The 22,123-nt window shown below is 41.7% G+C and overlaps 2 protein-coding genes and 1 long non-coding RNA gene across 5 annotated transcripts in view; 2 read left to right on the forward strand and 1 right to left on the reverse strand.

Moving 5' to 3' along the window:
- Positions 1 to 2,133, forward strand: part of bcas3 (BCAS3 microtubule associated cell migration factor) — a 338,917-nt gene extending 336,784 nt beyond the window's left edge. Inside the window, exon 24 of the mRNA XM_039783695.1 lies at positions 494 to 2,133. Within this exon, the coding sequence (XP_039639629.1) occupies positions 494 to 642 (149 nt within the window). The 3' untranslated portion in view covers positions 643 to 2,133. The remainder of the gene's footprint in view (positions 1 to 493) is intronic.
- A 3,261-nt stretch (positions 2,134 to 5,394) lies between these two features.
- Positions 5,395 to 12,172, reverse strand: LOC120572551. The gene is made up of 3 exons (XR_005641463.1): positions 12,088 to 12,172; positions 7,741 to 7,873; positions 5,395 to 7,367 (listed from the first exon to the last, which is right to left on the reverse strand). It is a non-coding gene; the product is annotated as an uncharacterized LOC120572551 (long non-coding RNA).
- On the forward strand, positions 11,350 to 21,826 carry tbx2b (T-box transcription factor 2b). 3 transcript variants are annotated; one of them, XM_039821864.1, is made up of 8 exons: positions 11,350 to 11,580; positions 12,816 to 13,652; positions 14,569 to 14,836; positions 16,384 to 16,536; positions 17,741 to 17,817; positions 17,971 to 18,140; positions 19,243 to 19,817; positions 20,355 to 20,804. In XM_039821864.1, the coding sequence occupies exons 2-8, from the start codon at positions 13,294 to 13,296 to the stop codon at positions 20,802 to 20,804; spliced, it is 2,052 nt and encodes a 683-aa protein (XP_039677798.1). In that variant the 5' UTR covers positions 11,350 to 11,580; positions 12,816 to 13,293. The 3 variants fall into 3 exon arrangements, with proteins under 3 accessions (XP_039677798.1, XP_039677803.1, XP_039677808.1); XM_039821869.1 differs by lacking the exon at positions 11,350 to 11,580 and adding an exon at positions 12,457 to 12,568 and having other exon boundaries at positions 20,355 to 21,826; XM_039821874.1 differs by lacking the exon at positions 11,350 to 11,580 and adding an exon at positions 12,457 to 12,568 and having other exon boundaries at positions 16,390 to 16,536.
- The last annotated feature ends 297 nt before the right edge of the window (positions 21,827 to 22,123 follow it).

Consider the following 22,123-nt stretch of genomic DNA (forward strand, 5'->3'; position numbering starts at 1 on the left):
TGGTTTGTTTTTTATACGTACTTTGAGGAACATAGACATTTTTGTTTTTCTAAGTTCTTTTTTTCCATCATTTAACAAAACAAGCTAAACTTATCAAACTGTGTTTAAAGATGTTTTACACAAGCAGACATAAAAAAGCCAAAATTAAAATTAAAATTGGTTTAAGTCAAAAAAAGCTTTGACTTAAATCAGGAGGGACTGTATCTGATCAGAGAATATGCAAACAAGACGTGAGACAGCATTGAACGTGGTGCTTCACAGTTTTTAAATACTACAAACAAACACTTTTCATTTGGTACTGAAAAAGTATTTGTTTATTATACCCAGCCCTAATAATGAGGGCATTTTGTTTTTGTCAGAATAAGGATAAAGAGTATCTGTCAGAAGACACTTTGGGCATGTGAACAGATCACCTGATGGCTCCAATTTAACAATCTCCCTCTCCCTCTCCCTCTCCCTCTCCCTCTCCCTCTCCCTCTCCCTCTCCCTGCAGAGCTGCAGAGGGAGGGCAGCATCGAAACCCTCAGTAACAGCTCGGGCTCCACCAGCGGCAGCATCCCACGCAACTTCGAGGGCTACCGCTCCCCGCTGCCCACCAACGAGAGCCAGCCGCTCAGCCTCTTCCCCACCAACTTCCCCTAGAGTCCCACCTCTCTTCCAGGAAGAACCGCCACCGTCCAGCCCACCTGCCTGCCTCCCCCATCAGCATCACACTGGCACACTTGTGTGTTGAACTGAAACCCAATTGTGTCTAGGATTTGTGTTTCTCTGTACACTGTGTTTTGGGTTTTTTCTCCTCTCATACAACTGGTCACATATCAGTGCGATCCCAACTGTTCAAGTTATAGGATTTTATTTCTTGGTTTGGATGTGAAGGCTGATATTTTTATTAATGAAGCTGCCGATGCTTCTTTAGTTTGTACAGATTTCCAATCATTTTACATTTTGTTTATCCTTAAATTGCATTCACGTCTGGGTGAAAACACAGACACACATTTATTATAGACTCTTGAAAACTAATTTATTTTAAGCTTAACAGCTATTTTAAGTGTCGCTGAGCAATTAACCAAATCTAAAGTGCAGATAAAATGAAGTTTCATCACATAGAGTATTTTGATACACCTGTGGTCAGGGAGGAACTTCTTTTATTTTCAATATCAGAGTTTTTAATAACCGACCAGTATCTATCTAACCCTGCTTTTAACCTTGTCGTTGTGTTAAATCAGAAGCCAGTTGACACAGACGCTGTTGGAGACCAGCCGTCCTCTCCTCTCTGCAGCTGATGTCTGCTGTTTCCTCAGCCCACCATCATTCTTTGTGTGTGTTTGAAGTTTTACGGTGTGCCTATTGTCTGAATGAGCCATGAGAAAACGGAGCGCCGACAAAGAGAAAATGTTTATTCCAGTCAGTGACGTGTAGCAGCTCCTTTTCCCTCACTTCCCCGTGAGTGTGTTGCTGCTCTTATGGCCTCTCAGTAAATGTTTTTGATTAAATTTGGTCCTCTCATGCCTTTGATTATCATGTAATTACATTTGACAAAGGATGCAGTAATGAGATGACACTAATAATATGTTGCCGAAGTAATTTAGATGTTTACAGTGTAATTGAAATATGTTTCTGACATCATTTAGATATATTCCCCACTCGGCCTTTCCAGATAGTAAATTTTAATTGAGCGGAGGCTTGTGTAGCCGTCATGTATTTTGTACATTAGCAACTTTTGACCAAAATCTTTTTCTTGCCTCTAGTGATAGATCTCTGAAAAATGTATTTTCCTTAAATGTACTAGCTCTGCCCGTAGCAAAGAAGATTGATAATCAGAAATTCTTTCATTAAACCCACTTTGCCTGTTAGTTTGTTCTGAGCAGAATGTTTGTCTTGGTTAAAACTGAAATGCACTATTTACAGAGTCACATTAGAAATAATTTTAAATGATAGTAATGTACAATCCTTGGACTGGCTGCATGTCGTGATGGCCTGTTGTTGTTCTGTCACTGAACGAGGGCATGCATCTACTTGTTTTAATTCAGAGAAAATGCTTGTTGTTGGCAGTAAGACTTGATCTGTAAAATACTTACTTCTTTTCCCAGCATTCATGCAAGAAAAAACATAGTAAAACTTAAGGAAATGAAACTGTCGGTCTTTTTTCTCACTCTGATTGCTCCTAATTGTGCCGTTCAGATTTCAACCACGGCGGTGACCATCAGCACATAGTACCACTGGTAATTAGTACCATATTTTTTAACAGGCAATAAAGTGCTGTTAAAGGGACTTTTTATGGGCGACTCTGGCTCTTTGTTCTGAGAGAGAAACTAGAGGCCATGTTTGTTTCTCTGTTAATCAGCACACAACTTCAAATACAAAAACTCAGAGATAAAAAAAAAAAATGGACTAACTATTTTAAATCAAATTAGCAGTGAATTATTCCTTGTATGCTTTATTTCATCTCATCGATGTGTTCATAAGCTGCTAGCCATAAAATTAAAAAGGGGTCCTTGCCCAGCTACAATGGAACATATTCCAACTTGAGGAAATGGCCAGAAAACCTTTGCACAGACAATTAAATCAATAACTTATTCAACAGTTTTAAATTGAAAACAGTATGCCTGTATTTCCAGTCAGATATATTTGGAAATACAATTTGTTACAGTATGAGTTGCACAACAGAATACATAAAAAACTGAACCATTACAAAATGTGTTTACTTAGGTTTATATGCAAGACTCCCTTATGAATAAAGTAGAAATAAGCTCCAGCTGGCAGGATGTGTCTCTGCCTCTTCATCCAGAGGAAAGCTCAGCATTATCCAACGAGTAGAGAAAAAAAACTACAGTTTTTACTTGAAACTTTTTATTTAATTCCAGCATGCTTTAACAAACTTTTTACAATGTTTAATATTCACAATATTACACATTTTAAGTGTGGAGGAAATATTCTACTTGATCATCAGGGCCACCTTTGAAATGTTTAAAAAAAAAGTGTTAAATAACAATGTATTTCACCACACACTAAAAATCTGAAAACTGACACACATCATGTCAGTTTAAAATGAATTTGTACGTTTGGTCATTTCTAACAAGCAGACATTGGGATGGCATTACATGGGGAAAAACCTGGGCACAGTTAACTGTATTAATTTTGAGTAGAAATTCTAAAATACTGAACTCTACACATTCAACAGTGTATTCTAGCAGTAACTCGGAAAGACTTGTCCTGTTACAGTCATTGAGCATAACCATAAAATCCCTACTCACTGATTCAAGTCACTGTGGATAAGAGAATCAGCTCCCTGAAATGTAAATGGAGCAAACTTGAAAGTTTCCATGGTCTTGCATCCAACATCCTGATAGGAAATGTGCGGTGGAACCTGTAGAGTCCCTACCTGTGAACTTTTAACAAGAGAAACATGGCAGCAAACTGAACGCTTATAAATCATGTTAGGACTAACTGAAAACAACTAAAACGGAGTCAAAGCAAGGTGTGATCGTCACACTGATTCTCCTGAATTTATGGGATCACAACCAAACATCAGTGGTGGAAGTAAAAGTATTAATACCACAATGTAAAAATACTCTGTTACAAGTAAAAATCCTGCATTGAAAAGGTTACTTAAGTAAAAGTATGCAAGTATAATCAGGAAAATGTACTTAAAAGTAAAAATCCTCACATTTTAGAAACCGGAAACGATCAAAACTGTTATGTCAGTCAACTGTTTAATGGTCTAATCATTTCAGCTGTTCTTGTGGCCTATATATTGTTGGGTAGTTTAATTTATAATAAAACATTGTATTTTATAATCTACATGTGTTTTGTGTGCAAAAATCTTAATTTGTAAAGTAACTAAAACTGGCAGATTAATGTAGTGGAGTAAAAAGTACAATATTTCTAAGTAAGTAGAAAATGGCATGAAAAGAAAAGACTCAAGTAAAGTACAAGTACCTCAAATTTGTACTTAAGTACAGTACTTGAGTAAATTACTTAGTTACATTCCACCACTGCCAAACAGTTAATTTGTAAATTAGCATTAACAAGAACGGATCCAGAGGTTGGGTATTTTAACTGGAAACATCTCAACTCTGACTTATAGCGTCAGCTATCAGTTTAGCATACACTAATACTGATGCTAGCAGCTTAGCATACACTAAATTGAATGATAGCAGGCTCCGTTCACATTTACTCTGCTGAAAGATGGTGGGCTCCATGGCAACAGTTTAGCCTTGGCTGTGTTAAGTGACAGCAGGTCAGCAGCCTGCCAGTGAACAGTAATAATAATACAAGCTATCATTACACTCGACCAGGTACATTTGTTTGTAACAATCTTTAGTTTTCAAAGGTCTTTTAACTTGCCAGACCTCCTGCTAGCTTCCTTTCTCAGAAGAAACCAGCAGAAATACCTCCCCGTGCGTTTGGACCTAAGGGAATATGCTCATTTGTTGTTTTTTAAAGCGAGTGCCAACAGTTGATGCTGATGCATATAATTATGCTGCTTGCTAATCTTATCCAAACTGTGAGATCTCAGTGGCCCTCATACACAGCATGACCACTCTTCTTTCTGCTGAGACCAGCGGTGCTGAAGTAAAAACATCCAAATGCAAATTAGCAGGAACATCACAGCAGTTCTATTTTTCAACAGCAAATTACATTTGGTTATAACTGCTGACAACACTGGGCTGTGCAAACTCACTGAGAAGACTGGGACTATAGACTAATTTGCTACGTATAGCTTTACCAATAAAAACCATGCCAGTAATCAGAAATCATGCAATTTAAAAAGGCGTCTCATTATGATTTCATTTTTACAATCCAGAATATGGTGCAATTGTACCATTACTTGTGGATTTTATTGTATATATTACGGTAAATTGCTCAACATGGGGAAATCATTGGTTGTAGGAGCAGACAGTAATAGCTATAATAGCTTACAAATGTCTACATAAATGTTCACTCATTCACTATTAGAGATTTGCCAAAATAAAGAGAATTGTAGCATTCACAGAAAGAGAACACATGGTTTTGGGAAAAACCACCTAGTTGATTTAGAAGTTAAAGAAGTGTCTTCTGATGGATGTAGAGGTGGCTGTTAAAATAAAACAATTCTATGGAGATTAACATTTACTGTTTGTTTTTTTTTCGATTTGTTATAGATGTGTAAAAATGGTGATTTAAAAACTATTTTTGAGAAATTTGTGGAAATAAGCGCCTCGCAAAATCATTCAAAAATCCAAATCATTTGACTTGCAAAAATAAAAGAATGAGATAGACATGCTGGGGTGACCTGTAGCTCACCTGGTAGAGCGTGCGCCCCATGTAGGCTGAGTTTTTGGGTTAGGATTGGGTCCTGTGGCCCTACTATCTAATGAAATAAAAAATAGCCCAAGAAATAATCTTAAAAAAAAAAAAAATAAAAAAAAAAAAAAGAGAAGTAGGAAACATGAAAAAAGAGGCGCCAATGACCAGAATGCATGGACTCCTCACGTCACAGCTCAACTACACCAGACACTTTAGGTAATTAGTTTTCTGGGCAACTCACTGTTCACTGTGTGTGGGACCTTGAATGATTCCTGCATGTTCCACCATCACACCGTCTGCCGGTGAATCCTTAAACTCCACCACGTCTGCCCTGTGAATGGAAAGACTTAGAAAACAATGGGGGGGGGGGGGTTGCATGGCCTGGACCTCAAATACATTTCATCAGATTTAGTCCTTGAAAATGTTTCATATTGAACTGCAACATGGGTTGTATGGCATACATGTTGTGAGAAGGTTTGTGTAGTTCAGTTCATTTTAAATGAAATAAATAATATTACAATTCACTGAGAAACCCAGAGGAGCGCAGTATTATTTAGAATGATTACAATCAAATTCAGAGAGGTATGCCATAAAGATTAGCTGTTTTGCATCACATGATTTCAATGATTTGTTGCTGATCAGCTGCTGCAGGAAACTTACACAAACTGGCACAAGGCCCAAGGCCATTTGGAGGTCTATGTTATAGATCCTAACCCCCCGCCTCCCATTACACTGCAGATAGATCCATTTATAACTGTGAATGAACATTTTCATCTTTGAATCATTATTAAATTGTACACCCATCTAAAACATGACATATGTATGGTTAATTTTTAGACTTTACTCTCATCAAGAACATTTCTGGTTGGTTAAATGATGCTGAAACTAAACTCGTGCCCCTTTTTCCTACACCTCTGTATAGGCACCATCAGGAGGTCCCTGAACCAAACGTTGAGAGCCACTGGCACAGAGACAGCTTTGTTACCACTAAAACTCACCATCAGTGTGTCAAGACCTGTGCAGTGTAAAATGTCCAAGACAAAGCCGGAGATGTGCTCACTGATCAGAGCTGCAGCGTGCTGCTGTCAGATTGGAATGAGATATGATTTGAATCAGGAACACGAGCAGGGTTTTTTTCTGGATCAGCTTCAGTTTCATCCTCCATATTTATCCTTCTAGAAACACATTAATCAGTGTCCATTCTCAGTGCTGTTTTAGGGTTATGTGATTGTACAAGGCCTAATAAAGCACTTACCTGTACAGAAGAGGAAGCACGGATCAACTTACCTGAACTCAGTTTAGGCTACTACATGTATAGGCTCACTTTCATTTTAAATTAGCAAACAGGAATGCATAGTGTGCAACATAATCTGATAGAAGACATTATGACAGTTGACTATTTAAAGGGGGGGGGGGGGGCGCGGTTATTTGCATTGCGATGAAGTCTGACTCCACTCATGTCTCGCCATTCTACTCACTTACTTGACCAACGACGGAATTATGTGACATTACTGCACAAGAACACATTTGCAGATGTTTCATTCATTTTCACTGCGTCTTTCACTGCGCAAATAATTAGATCTCAAAGAAAAATATTATCTTCGATTTTGCAATCATATTTCGTCGCAACATAGGCTGATTTGAAACTTGTTAAAACTTGATTATTTTCATAACATTAGGTAAATTCATGTCTCGGCGTTTAGAATTAGAAATGTTATTATACTGATTATACTGGGGTTTTGACAATAATCAAACACTAAAATATGACATGACTATGCCAACTGTTGAAATCGAAACTAAAGACTCCCCCCCCCCCCATGGTTTTGTTTTTCTAGTCTTGATGAGAAGTTGTGAATATTCCGTGGATGTCATTTAGTTTTCTGTCATGTTGAAGGATTTCTGATCTGATCTAGTCCTCCGTGTTGGGTGAGCTCTCCCTCCGACTGAATGAAAGCAGAGGTAAAAAGCCTCTCCCTCCGGCCTGCAGGTAGCCTCTGCTCCTCTGCTGCGCTCCTAATATGATTCAATGTTCCCAGCGCTGCAGCTGCTAATTCAATTTCTCCACGCTGTCAACACATCTGCAAACACACAAAAGATTATGTTGCTGGTTTGAAAAAATGTGTCTCAACGAACATGAAATATAGTAATAAATATTGTCAGCTGGATGATATTAAAAAGCCGATGCTTAAACGTTTCCTGATTAAGAATGAGTTGAGTAAAACACAAACACACAGTAAGTGTAATCCCTCTCTTTCATTTGCTTGGCCCAGTTAAAACCTGCGCAGGTAGATTTTTACTTAAAAAATGTAGCTGCTTTAAACTCGCACGTATAGGCCTATGCAATAAGGTTAACAACACAGGAAGCCCATTAAAAGCACGGATTTTTACTGCTCAGTTTGACCAGATTAAATTAATCTATTTAAAAAAAATGTGGTCGCCTGGGTAGCTCACCTGGTAAAGCAGGCGCGCACATATAGAGGAGGAGGGTTTACTTCTCGTCGCAGCGGCCGCAGGTTCGACTCCGCCCTGCGGCCCTTTGCTGCATGTCATTCTCTCGCTCTCCCCTCTCATGTCTTCAGCTGTCCTATACAAAAGAATAATCTTAAATAATAATAACAAATAATTTTTCGCGAATCCCTGAAATATGTCTCTCAAATATATTTGCAGAGAGGTGGCTGAATACAAAAATGCAACAATGCTATTTTCAAATTCTGCAAATTGAAAATCTCTTTTAGAATTAAAAGTTATTTTCCGTGTCAGCTTATCAGTTTGGGGACCCACAACTGCTCTTTATAAAGGCCGTTTTAAGCCTTACAGGATTTACATGACAGGGATTTTTTTAAAGAAAGTGATTGAATTGGATCAAATTCTTTTATTAAAATGTGATGCACATACACAAAAAGAAAAAATAGTCTTATATATAATGGGTGATTTTAAACATCAAGGCCTACAGGGGACCTGACTGCACTGTGGGGCATGTGTGCCCATAAAGCGCCCCCTACTCCAACCGGCAACAAACAACAGAGGAGATTTTTTTATTAAGCCCGCAGGGGGGAAAACTCAGACAGTAACTTAACTAACTACTGTTAGTTAATGGCATTGTGATTAATTTGGAAACGCACGTCACATCCAGTGATCGTGTTTGGCACACTTATCATCACTGGAGAAATACACGCACGCGTATGCACAATTCTGCAGTGCGTCATGCACTCATTCACCTGTGGCCATATTGATTTTGCTTCTCATCAGCGGCTAGCAAAGTGGGGTGCAGGGCCACTCAGGGGTCCTCGAGTCTCCTTAGCACAATTTCACCATAATTAAAATAACTGAAAAAATATCCCAATTATAAAATGTATGAACAGCAGTTCAATGTAAAGAGTCGAACACTAAATCAAATCAAAACTTTCCATGAGGCTCTGTGACACTAAACCTGATCAGAATATACTCTATGTGAGTGTCTATGGCATCAAAGTGTTGGCTGCTGTAACGCCGGTGGATGTGACAGCTCTGTCACTCTCCTCTGGCTCCCATGGGTCACTATAGCGCCCCCACCTGGTGGTCTACCTGTCTGTCAGTCAGACGCACCCGCAGCCTCCACACAACACTGTAGCTGCAGATCAGATACGTGAGAATAGGAAGGTAAACTAGGCTTTAGGGCTGTAAGGTAACTGGAAGGATATGAGTGTTTAAGATTGAGTTTGTCATGAATTCATGTCCAGTAAAAATAATATATATATTTTGCGGAAAAGATGTTATGCCTCAGGTATTATTCTAGTGCCAAAACGTTTCTCTTTCATTGCATTGTTCCACATGGTGTGTGTGTGTGTGTGTGTGTGTGTGTGTGTGTGTGTGTGTGTGTGTGTGTGTGTGTGTGTGTGCGCGTGTGCGTGTGTGCCTGTGTGTGGAAACATTCTGCTTTTTCTACAAGTGAGAACTGATATGTTTCATTTAGCAGACTGGACTGTAGAGGAGCTGGAGGAGGAAGTGGAGGAGATGAAGGAGAGGAGGAGGAGGAGGTGGAGGGCTGCTAGTAGCTGTACGATGAGGATGAGGGAGGAGAAGGAGAAGGATAAGAAAAAGGAGGAGGAGAGAGGGCCGCTGGTCGCCGGGTTTCCATGTGACAAGGGGAAATATGAGGGACTTTGACAGGTCTTAAACGGTCTGGCGCCAAGGCCTCAGTCTAGCCGCTAAATATAGCCGGAGAGATGATGCAGGGAGATGGGAGGAGAAGATGGAGAGATAAAAGGAAGAAAGGAACAATGTCGAAGGGAGGAAGAAAATAACAATACTCGATTATAGACGAATATGGTGCAAAACTGCCCCGTTATGTTGTAATTAGAGCGTCTTTGGCCCGGATCGCTGACACAAGGGCTAAATCACTGGGATGGAAGACGCCTTTTACGCACATTTTCACTTATACAGCTGTTTTGTGTTGTATTGAGCAGACGGATTAAGGGCACACAAAAAACTTAAGTCAACTTCCTACTGTATGCAAAGCGTCATGCAAGCATTTAATTCACTTTATACAACCCCAGCTTACAGGGTGACTGGCAACTCTTTACATCACATGTCTCAAATTTAAGATTCCAAGCCTGCTTGTTTTGACTAATTTATACGACAATAAGAAAAACGTGTCAATATCATAAATTATCTAAACTACCAATGTAGGAGAACAACACTTCTGAATATGCTCCTGTTTTTAGATATGTTTTCACACTTCATTTCACACTTCAAGATCTTTCACCTTTCATGGATGATGCAGGACGCACGCACACACACACACACACACACACAAACACACACACACACACACACACAAACACGCACACACACACACACACACACACACACACACACACACACACACACACACACACACACACACATTCCAAAGAACAAGTCTAAGGAACACATTTACTGTCTGCTTTCATTAATCCCTAACGTAGAATATAATCTATCAGCACAGTGCCCCTTCTATGTAGATCTACGGAGCAGTCCTCCCTCGACTTAATGACTTTTAAATCGCGCGTAATGGAGATTTCTGTACCGTTGACGGCACAGAACAAATAAATGGTAACTAATTTGCACAAGCATTGTTGATACAATTATCCAGTTGAGTATTCCGGCAGAAAAACCGTTATCCACCTCCATATGTTGCTAATCTTGTTTCTACCCAGTAAAGCATGCATGCATGGAGCTTCAAAACTCTGACAAACTGCCGCCGCTCCCACGGCACTCCTACATCTCTGTCATTTCATAACTGACTTGTTTGGAATGCTGCACCTTCGGAAGGTGCAGCATTCCAAACAAGTCAGCTGTCCGGCCAAATTATAGCAGATACACACCACAATACGTCTGAAGAAAACTGTGAGGTATGTGCAAGACACGCTTGATGATCTGACATTCCCACGTGAAGTTGATGCTCACTGGCATTTATTTCCAACACCTGGTTGACTGAAAATACATTTTTTCCCCCAATGCTATTAAACACTGACTGCATCCACTGTGGGAATCAGTTGATGCTCCAGGGACTTGTGTCTGATCTGATGTGTTTCCGGGGCTTGTAGAAACCGTTTTGGCTTCATTCGGGTATAGTGCGCTCTGTTGTGCTGTAGCGGCTCCTGTCTGGCCTGCTGACTCTTTACGCATGGCTGTATCAATCTGATGGAAGCCGAGCAACAAGTGTGTAACATAGCGGAGATGTGCAAACAGTTGCATGCTCCTAAATCACATAACATGCTGTATCTGACACACACACACACACACACACACACACACACACATACACGCGGGCTGCTGAAACGTTCTGGAGTTGCATTTTTTGGGTCGCATTTAAGAATAATAATAATAATAAAAAAAAAACATTTCAGTTTTGCACCTTTTGTCTCTTAATTTAATAGTTTTACAGTCCTGCCGCGACCGATTAGGAAAAGAATTGGGTGAATTTGATGTATTAATATTATAAATATGATTCAATGGCCAGTAGAGTTTTTATGCATGTCAGCGGAAGCCGCAGAAACGCCAGTACCAGGGGTTAATAGGAAATGCGCAGTTGTCTCTGACAGTCTTATTCGCAAGGATTATCACTTTCCTTTTGTTTAAGTTTTTGTCGAAGTGACGCCTGTGGCTTACAACACGGTCCTTCCTGCCCGGAGAGAGCAGCTGTTTATCCAAAAAGAAAAAAAGAAATCACATCTGACACCGAGTCATGACCGAGACAGAAAAGTGGAGCGGAGCCGCAGATGAGGCTGTTGAGGGGGCCGGAGGGGCTCGCACATGCACGACTTCAGGGTAAATATAAAGAGACAAGAGATTGTTCTTATTGTGGCTCTTATTATTGTATCAGCCGACTGGCGCCGAGCGGCTTTTTAACAAACTGAGTCCAAGTTAATCAAGAGTTGCGGCAATGGATTGCTCTAAAGGAGCTCAGCAGAGCGGAGTGCAGGGAGGCGGGTGGGGGGCCCGTGGCTCCCGGAGTCCCGCACTGTCCTTGGTTTGACAAAATACAACCTGTCGGAGATTACACGCTACCACGGCCTGCCCTCAGCTCTGAGACTGAGCACTAAATCATCTCATCGCCGCGACTGTTTCGATACAAAAATCACCACGACGTCAAAACAGCAGTGTAGACTAACAGCAGGCATAATATATCCTAACTGCACTGACAATACTATTTTTTTTTTTTTTTAGGCCTAGCCTAATTTTAAAATAAAAATCAAAATATGCCAGAGTCTACGAGAAATGTAACTTTATTTGCGTCCAAACAAGTTAAGAGTTTGTATCGAAGTGAGCACTCACCACTTTCCTTCTGTCTGACTTTTCTCTTAAAATTCACTCATCATCATTCATCTGGTTTCCTCTTTTCCTCCACGTAGCATCTGGGTTTGTGTTTTCCAGCCATGTCTCTTTATTACGCTGCTGCTGCTGCTGATGCTGTCGCTGCTGTCGCTGCCTTCCCGTCAGCTCGATCAGGGAAACGCACGGATAAATGGCTCTCGCCTGAAGCCGGGGCTGTATGAGGCTGAAGTCAGTATACAGACAGCTAACATGGATAGCCTGGGCTAGTGTGAGGCAAATCCAGCCTAAGCGTCAAAGCAGCCGATAACATGGAATAATTGCAAGTCTGTTATTATAGAGAACGACCGAGAGAGCAGCGGCTCTTTGAAATAAATCTCTCCGGAATGCAGAGCATAAGCCGCGAGACGTGGATTTACTGTTGTGAGTTGTTCTAAAAGACAATGGTAAACGTGGAGAACTGGAGCTGTTCCTCTGTATTAAGGTGAGTATTAAGACAGTAAGTCGGTGGACAGGCTTGTTTCTCCGGAGGCGACATTGTAAAAACGCAAGCCGAGAGAGGTGATGCCTCCACCGGCCAAGAACTGAGGGCTGACCCGGTGTTTGGCTTGGAAATGGGGGTGGGATTTCCCGATCTTTCCTGTCATTGGTTAATATTTTATTCTGTTGACATGTTTTCTTACTGCTAATGCTTCCGACACCTTCTTGTCCCCCCCTCCCTCCTCTCCTAGAGTCTGGCCGGAGCTGTCAGAACCACGCCTATAGGGGCCCACAATTGGTCCAGAAAGCGTAAAATCAGCAATCAAAGGGGCTTGGTTCATTAGTGTTGGAGATGGAGGCAGGAAGGACATGTGAGATAGTCACAGATCTGCAGTGAACGAGGCCACATCTCTCCAGTCAGTGTGGGATGACTGAAGCAGAGAAACAGCTTATTTCTCTGAGACGCACACAGCGCAGCCGGGCTCTGCCGTCACAGCGCCGCTTCTACTGAAGGACTCGGCGAAGGAACCAAAGGAAAAGCACATCAACAGCAACTCTGGGCTATTTTCTTCAGCCTGATAACGCGCTGCGTGTTTGACAAGGCGCCGTACTGTTCTGTACAGCTTTACAGAAATAAACTCGCGAAGCGCGGACCTACACTGGCTCTGGGTTGGGGGGAAATACCACTAAAATAACCATTATTTCACTTCGGATTTTGTGGATGCACCGATGAGAGATCCAGTTTTCACAGGGACTGCAATGGCTTATCACCCTTTCCACGCTCACCGGCCGACCGACTTCCCCATGTCCGCTTTTCTAGCGGCCGCGCAGCCTTCCTTCTTCCCGGCGCTGAGCCTGCCTCCCGGGGCACTCACCAAGCCCATTACGGACCACGGCCTGGCCGGGGCGGCGGAGGCTGGGCTCCACCCGGCCCTCAGCCACCATCAGGCGGCTCATCTCCGCAGCATGAAGAGCTTGGAGCCCGAGGAGGAAGTGGACGACGACCCAAAAGTTACACTGGAAGCCAAGGATCTTTGGGACCAGTTTCATAAACTCGGAACGGAGATGGTTATTACCAAGTCCGGAAGGTAAGAATTTCTCAGAACTATAATTCCTCTCATGGATATACCGAGAATACATATAGCTATAGGCCTACCGAGAATTTCATTATTTTCAATAAAAGAAACGTCAGTTTATCTGTATGCAGAAGAATGAGCCACAGCTGAAAAGTTTAGAACAGCTAAAAGCCATGTATTCACGTTGTTTAATGGCGTGCGTCAGGCCTATGCTATTATATCTTTATTTCCCCACCGATTATTAACCTGTTTTACCATTAGTAAAAACAGACAAAAAAAACTAGAGAATACTGCAAAAGCATTCCATGTTTACATGGCATTATAGCCTACATTAAATATATTCTCTCATAAGTGTTAACATGTGGAAGTTAAACTCATTCATCAGTTCGTTTATCAAAGTAAATGAATAAAAAGTCATTTTATTTTTACATATTTATGATATTTTATGATTTCCAGACAGATCAATTTGGGATTTTCGGGGGAAAATGTGACCTGGGCTTTAGTCAGGTTTTATCTCCCAAACGGCATTCTGTTGAGGCAGCAGGGCTTCTGGATTTTATAAACAGGCTGTCACTTCAAAAAGCAGGGACGTGAAGTGGTGTGGTCATAAATATGCTGCTCAGATTTGTAGTACGGCAACACATACGCACGCACACACATACATACACACACACACACACAGGCGGACAGACACCACAGACACACATACACACACACTATGGTTTTGCTGTCGCCTAATTGCGTGCAACACTGGAGAATAATATCTGACAATTACAATATTTTCTCTTTTCAGAGCGGCGTGTTTTTCTGCGTCCGCGTTGCCTTCAGTGCCTCTTTTGTCAAATATGTTCAAGTCTTGTATGATAATATGATGTTGCGTTTTGGTTGAACCACAGTGTGTTGACTCCCTGTGTGTTTTATTCTGCAGGAGGATGTTCCCTCCGTTCAAAGTGCGAATAAATGGACTCGATAAAAAAGCCAAATACATCCTGTTGATGGACATTGTGGCGGCGGACGACTGCCGCTACAAGTTCCACAACTCCCGCTGGATGGTGGCGGGCAAGGCCGACCCGGAGATGCCCAAGAGGATGTATATCCACCCGGACAGCCCGGCCACCGGCGAGCAGTGGATGGCCAAGCCTGTTGCTTTTCATAAACTCAAGCTGACCAACAACATTTCAGACAAACACGGATTTGTAAGTATACTAAGAGTTTCTTCTCGCCTGAGCAGAAACATTTTTTTCCATATATAGCCTATTCATGCTGCATGAGGTTTCTGCTGTTTGAACAGACGAAGCAGGGTGTTTTTAAGATCAGATGAAATTTTTATGAAGCATATGGGGAAAGTGGGTCGTTGCAGTAGCAAAATAATAATAGGAAACAGCCAGGGGAAAATGGAAAATAAATGAAAAATACAAACAAAAAAAACAGAGCACATAGCGTGTGCTGAATCCAAATTCTAACTACTGCAGGGAAATTATGAAGTATATAAATACAAGTGAACAAAGCTAGAACGTTTTGAGACAAATAAATACATTTAGAACATAGCCTAAATGCGTTACAAAATAATCTTGAATATAGAATATTCAAGATAGAATATAGGCCCTATGTGTTACAAGATGAGTAGCTTACATTTTTGTTGTTGAATGCCTTTACGTTTAAAGCTGTTGACACTTTGTCGCCACTTGACTTCCCACTGCCGCTGACATACACAGAGCTTATGTTTCGTTGTAGCTCTCCAGAATAGTATCAACCTGCATTTTCTTCATTGCCTCCATATCCAAACCCAAGCCCGGCTTTCTGCAGCAGCTCAGGGCCTGAACCACGACTGTATTGTCACCCTTGCCCTTTTTATTCTTTATTTTAACCGCGGTTGTATCGTTAAAAAAATACAAAACATAATATCTGAGCTGTTGCTAATGTGTTGTGTAACATTAGGGCCCATAGTGTATGGTCTGAAAGCTGGAGTGTCTTTTGTAGGTTTTAATCCAAAATATTACCCCATGCAGTTTAACATGTAGGCTATTTTACACCATTTTGCCAGTTTAATAATATGCACCAACCCTAAAAAAAATAATCTGCTTGCGAGCAAATGATAAATGTTTGAGAAAGGCAGAGCATCCGACTGGAAACAAATTCAACATTTACATATCAGTCTAAATAATTTGCAATCGCTTACAGGCAGGAGTTCTAATAATGTACGTGTCTTATTTGTACATATGCTCCTTATGTGTCATGTTTACGTTCTAAGGTTCTTATCTTAATATTCTAACTTTATCTCGAATGGACATATAGTGAACTTTTGATTCCTGCTTTGTGTCTGGCGTATTTTTTGGGGGAATTTTATAAATATATTTTATGTGTAAATGCATGTCAAGTCTTTGGTGCTCTGCATGTCAAAAGCCACGAGACCCTCGAGCTATAATTCCAAGCTCACGGCTTGTAAAGTGACTCTAGTGTTTGGGGCAAATTTTAAATGAATAAGAGAGGATCAAATCACATTTTTGCTGTGATTCTGAACCCCCATGACAACATGTGTGGCCTGGTCAGGATTTTCCCTTTGCCCCGCACTAATTACAGACAAGTCTGCTCACACAGTAATTATAACAGCATCAATAACAATGCGCTGGATGATCCGCGTCAACAGATTTTGGTCTAGTGTCGACTTTGAATGTGGAGAAAACATCAAAGAGACATCAAATGCCATTATATTCACTCCAAAGCTGTGTGTTTGTGTGTGTTGGTCCAGACCATCCTGAACTCAATGCACAAGTACCAGCCCAGGTTCCACATAGTGCGGGCCAACGACATCCTGAAGCTCCCTTACAGCACCTTCAGGACCTACGTCTTCCCGGAGACCGAGTTCGTGGCTGTGACAGCATATCAAAATGACAAGGTGAGTCACTGTTCACACCCAACTGCCTCTAATATGGCTGCTATATTTTGCATAATAGCCTAAATGTCCTACATGCGTCCCCTCCCCCCACCGCCAACCCCCGAAGACTTAATCTGATTTTGTAGGTCGCCTAATTTCCCTGCAGAGGACTCCTATGGCCCACTTGCTTTTTTTTTTTCTTTTTTTTTTTATTTTGCCTGGACTCGTGGTGGGTGTAGCATATATTTCTGACTATGAATTCAAATTTGCAGCTAAGTGTTGTGTATGTTATTTGCCACCCATGGGCTATACATGGGCTATTACCTTGACCAGAAGTAAATAAATTAGGCGTATCAAATGTGGAGGTTGTGTTGTTTAGTTGTGACGCAACAGCAAACAAGGCAGGCGTGCTTATTTTTTGTTTTCTCAAAAACTGACACGGACAGCTTCCGTTTTTGGGGGGATTTAATAAAATGTTTGACATTTAAAAACCCACCATATTTAAATTGAGGTTTTGGATGTTACGTAGGCCTATGTGTACATTTGATGGCATTATTAGCCCCTCCGCTGACTCCATGAAGCTAATTGGAGCTTGTGTCCAGGGGGCTCGGGTAGAGGGGGGGGGTCTTGTAAAAGTTTATTGCAAAGAGTCACCATCGATTAGAGGGCATTTAAAAGGCTGGTCACCCCGCAGCCACAGTGGACAGATGCTGTAAGACCCTTTCTCTGCTCAAATAGCAACCGCCTGAAGCTCTTGTTCAAGGGCCACAGGGCCTCCACAAGAAGCTCCTGCAAGAGCCATACAGGCCTCGAGCCCCCGTATACGTGGGGACATATCGGCCTCTTCCACATCAGGACATATCGTAAAGAAGCAGTGATCCAAACCGCATTATTAATTATTGATATGATAGTCATCTGTTCAAGTATTGTTTCCTCAGCCTTTTTTTCTGGGGGAACGGAGGCTTGTGTGGCCCCATAGAGGAATATTTCGTGGCAGAATTTCTCTCTAGGGGGCTATGAGGATAACGCCCCATCATTACGCTTTTATTAATAATGCAAATCCGAGACCTACCGTGGCTCCTGTCCAACGTGCTGGTTTCTGTGTGTGTTAATACAAACGCGTTGTTGGCCCAAATATGGGCCAGGTGAAGACAATGTGGACTAGCCTATAGGCCATGTTGTTAATCTGCTTCCATTCCTCCAACACCCTTTGTATTTTTGACAGATAACGCAGCTGAAGATTGACAACAACCCTTTCGCCAAAGGATTCCGAGACACGGGGAATGGAAGGAGAGAGAAAAGGTAGCTATAGTCTATCAAACTGCCGCCAAACACCTGTGTGTCAGGCCTATCTGTGTGCCCTCCATCTTATTTATTTTTTTGTTAGGTCATGGTGTCACAGCGTTCCGATATCCCAAACCACCATGAATTATTATTGTCATTGTTAATTGACAGGAAACAGCTAACCATGCCGTCGCTGCGGATGTATGAGGACCAATGCAAGGCGGACCGGGAAGGCGCGGACTCAGACGCCTCGTCCAGTGAGCCTCCGACCGGCAGGGACGCCGTCCACTCCCCGCTGGGAGCCGACACCAGCCCGCTGAGGTTCAGCAGGCCCAGTCGAGGTGAGAAACGTTATTGTTTATTTTTTGTGCCCATAAATGAGCCGGTATGAGCTTTAACGATAGTGTGCGATAACTACAGCCTTTAACATGATAGCTATGACTATGATGTGCGGTTGCAATCACTTAAAACTTTAGAATTTAATAATTAAAATTGTGTGAAATTGGCTAAAATATGACTGTAACCTGGTAAAGGAAACTAATCAGCAACATAAGGATAATCAATTACTGTTGAACAGAAATATAATTTTTTTTTTATTAATGTATGCAGGCCTGTGTGATTGCGTGAATTTAGACAAACAAGATGCAGTCGCGTACAACAATAGGCCTATAACAATCGAATCGACGTTTAAAACGTCATATCACTAGGGGACTTGTGAGGGTACGCCTGTCAACCAATCAATTGTACAGGCTTTATTTCATGGAATTACAATATGCTAAATTATTTTATTTACAATAAGTTTATGATGCAGGAAAAGACAGCGTTTGGCAGCCAAATACATAACATATATGTAAGAGCTGTGAATGTAAATAGGGAAATCAACTTACATTTTGAATGAAATACCCCATGCTATTTAACTTAAATGTTCTAATTGAGAATATTAGCATAGTGTGTGAGACTTGAGGTTATCAACGTTTGAGTTCCATTTATTTTAAAAGTAAATGTCCTAAATTGTATCTGCTTTTGGTTTTTATTTGGTCTCATACTATTTTTAACTACCCTTAATTTATCAAACTAATATATATGACAAGACTAAAATAAGTGTTAGCCAGTATTAGGTTAATGGGCTGTGTTATTCATTAAAATGGGTTAAAATGCTTTACACAATTAGACAAATAATACAAATATAAAGTATTTCTCTTTAAAATAAATCTACATTCAAAATGCAGGCTAAATGTAAATTTCCTAATGAGTGAACATATGGTCTGAAATGTGCAGGCTGGATTTGGCTCCCACCAGGCTTATGTTGCTATCCTAGTGTGTACACTATATGGCAACATAAGCCTGTTATTGGTGTGTTTTTTGGGATGGCTGGGCATGTGGTGGTTGGTTAGAAACTCTGCTTACGCCTCTTTTTTTCCCTATGTGATTCCTGTGTTGTAGATGATAAAACGTGCACTGACAGCGAGCAGGAGCTGGAGCATCAAGACGAGCGCTGCACTGGCTCCAACAGCCCGGGACCTGAACCTGTGTCCCCCTACAGCTCCAGGTGTGAGGAGCGCATCAGGGACAGGCCTAGCACAGAAAAGAAGGATGACTCTTTATTCAGTATAAGAAACCTTGAGAAGGACAAAGCGGAGGGCAGGCACAGGAAGGACACCACGGACGTGTTGACAAAGGACTCAGAGGCCGGAGGCATTAGTGCCACTAAGGAGGCCTTCTCCCCTCTCATGGTCCAGACCGAGAGCCCCTCGCACTTCAGCCCAGGCCACTTACAAAGCCTGGCTCTGTCTGGCCTACACAGTCAGCAGTTCTTTAACCCTCTGGGCGCCGGATCACCGCTGTTGTTTCACCCCGGGCAGTTTGCCATGGCCCCTGGAGCCTTTTCTGCTATGGGCATGGGGCATCTATTGGCCTCTGTAAATGGTTTGGAAAATGGCAGCCTCTCCGCCCAGGGCACAGGAGGAACGCCCAACCCCTTTCCCTTCCATCTGTCCCAGCACATGCTCGCCTCTCAGGTAAGGAAGGTTATCCATAAATTATTAAGTTTGCCTGTACACCTGTAGCACCAAGCAGACTAACTTTAACCATAACCCAGGAAAGTTGGAGCTTAGGGTTGAGAGTGTAGACGGGATTAGGTGTCAAGTTTTACTTTAGGACTATATCTGTTAATGTAAACTTGTTATGTTTTATTTAGTGTTGAAAAGCATAATCAGTGAAGCAAAATGTTATGTATTTGCTGCATGCAAACATGTAGGACTTTATGAAAGTATTACCATTGACACTTGAGGATTTAATAATAAAAACACTCAAGTTATTTTTTTAAACATGTTATCAGGCTTCTGTGGAGTAAACTATTTATTATTTTAAAGAAACATATTTTTGCTTTTAATTTGATACTTTCAATCTGTTTTAAATAATGTTAAGAAACTGAAGTGTTTTGTTGCTGTTTGTGTGTAGGAAAAATGTATCACTAATTTGATTATTTGACCACTTGACTGAAAATAGTGATGTATACAAATGTAACACTAAGTCTTTCCTTTTTCATATTCCAGGGCATCCCCATGCCTCCATTTGGAGGTCTGTTCCCATACCCCTACACCTATATGGCGGCGGCTGCGGCGGCGGCCTCGGCCTCAACCCTCCCAGCCACCAGCACCGCCAGCCCACTTTCCAGGAACCCATTCCTGAGTGCGTCACGTCCCCGGCTCCGCTTCAACCCGTACCAGCTCCCAGTGTCGTTGCCTCAGAGCTCCAGCCTGCTCTCCGCTGGCCTGCAAGGCAGCCTCAACCCAGGCTCCGAATCCTCCAAACCAGGCAGCAGGGAGACCAGTCCAGCCCCGGAGCACCACAGCAACCATAAGACAGGTGGGTTGAGCGGGAGGGCCGCATCTCCCAAAACCTCCATGAAGGACTCAGTGAATGAGCTGCAAAGCATTCAGAGACTGGTGAGCGGCCTGGAGGGCAAGCGGGAGCCCTCCCCGAGTGGAGACTCTCCCAAGTGATGAAGACTTTCTGTTTGGGATGAACACTTGGCTTGAATACCAGAGGACTATGAGTGCAAATGTCCTGTACAGCACATTAGGGAGACTGGGATGTGGTTTGATCGATATGGGTCAGTGAAGGCCAATAGCTGGTATTTGTTGGAACAAAGCTGCAGATAGACAAACACTTAGTGCATTTAATTCAACTTAACATTTTCGAAATTCACATGTATTGAGGTTTTCACTCCAGAGCTGACCTGTTAGAAAGAGAGGAAAGCCTGTCAGACAACATGTCGACTATCATCAGACACCAAAACTCTCCGCTGAATCCCAGGTTTAGCAGCTCTTGAAGACAAGCTGACCCCCATAGAAACACTGGGATAGTTTGGATACATTGATAAATTAAAAAAAAATAATAATGTGCAAAACTAACAATTAAGTAAATATCTAAAATATGCAAAGATAAAAAAATATATATATAGCCTACATGGAAACACATTCAAAAAAAAAAAAATTGAAGAAGAAAAAAATATGACCACTTCCGGTCAAGGCCTGTCACTGATCAATTCCACTACAAAAAACATAGGCCTAAGCAATCTAACTTGATCATATCCATTATATCAGAGGTGGACCACACAAGGCCAGTATCGGCCCCATATATCGGTCTAACCTGCCTGAGAGCCTGCAGCTCCGCAGACTGAGCGGCGCACAGTGGAGAGTGTGTGTGTGTGTGTGTGTGTGTGTGTGTTGAGTTCGGTTAACTTGAAGCATTTGAGTATCCAGGCCTGGTTTTTTTATATACCGAGCCGAGTCCTGAACAGGACATCACGCCGACAGGCAGATCTCAAGCTGCATCCAAAAAACTTGTTTTTCCCAGGACTGATCATTTCAGTAGGCATGGAAGGTGAACGTCTGCGAGAGGAAGAACGAAAGAGAGAACCGTTTATCATTTCAAGCCAGAAAAAAAAAATGTTTCTGAACTATTTATGTAATTAAAGATAAAAACAACAACAATCTGTAAATAAAGCTAAGATCCAAGAATATGCAATTGGTATTAATTTATTCAAGGCTGTATATTAGCGTGTATATATTTCGAATTTAACTTGTTGCTTCTTTTTTTTCTCCTCCTCCTCCTCTACCCCATTTTACATGAACATATACTGTACATGAAAGCTATTTAGCGCTTGTTGGTTTGAAAAACTGTGTATGAAGCATCGCTGATTTTTAGGTGACGTGTGTGCCATGTGTGCCATGTTTTAGTCTGCATCTACCGACAAAAGACAGAGGAACAGAGAAAGAGCTCCACATGGATTCAAAAACACCTCAGGTTATTTCACTCC

The sequence above is a fragment of the Perca fluviatilis genome, chromosome 2 (genome assembly GCF_010015445.1).
Source record: "Perca fluviatilis chromosome 2, GENO_Pfluv_1.0, whole genome shotgun sequence".
NCBI lineage: Eukaryota > Metazoa > Chordata > Actinopteri > Perciformes > Percidae > Perca > Perca fluviatilis.

Excerpts from the sequence above, each read along its gene's own strand:
- tbx2b (XM_039821864.1), top strand. The coding sequence starts at position 13,294 with ATGAGAGATCCAGTTTTCACAGGGACTGCAATGGCTTATCACCCTTTC. Across the intron at positions 16,537-17,740 it reads CAGCATATCAAAATGACAAG|ATAACGCAGCTGAAGATTGA; the intron begins GTGAGTCACTGT and ends TATTTTTGACAG. Across the intron at positions 18,141-19,242 it reads GTTCAGCAGGCCCAGTCGAG|ATGATAAAACGTGCACTGAC; the intron begins GTGAGAAACGTT and ends CCTGTGTTGTAG.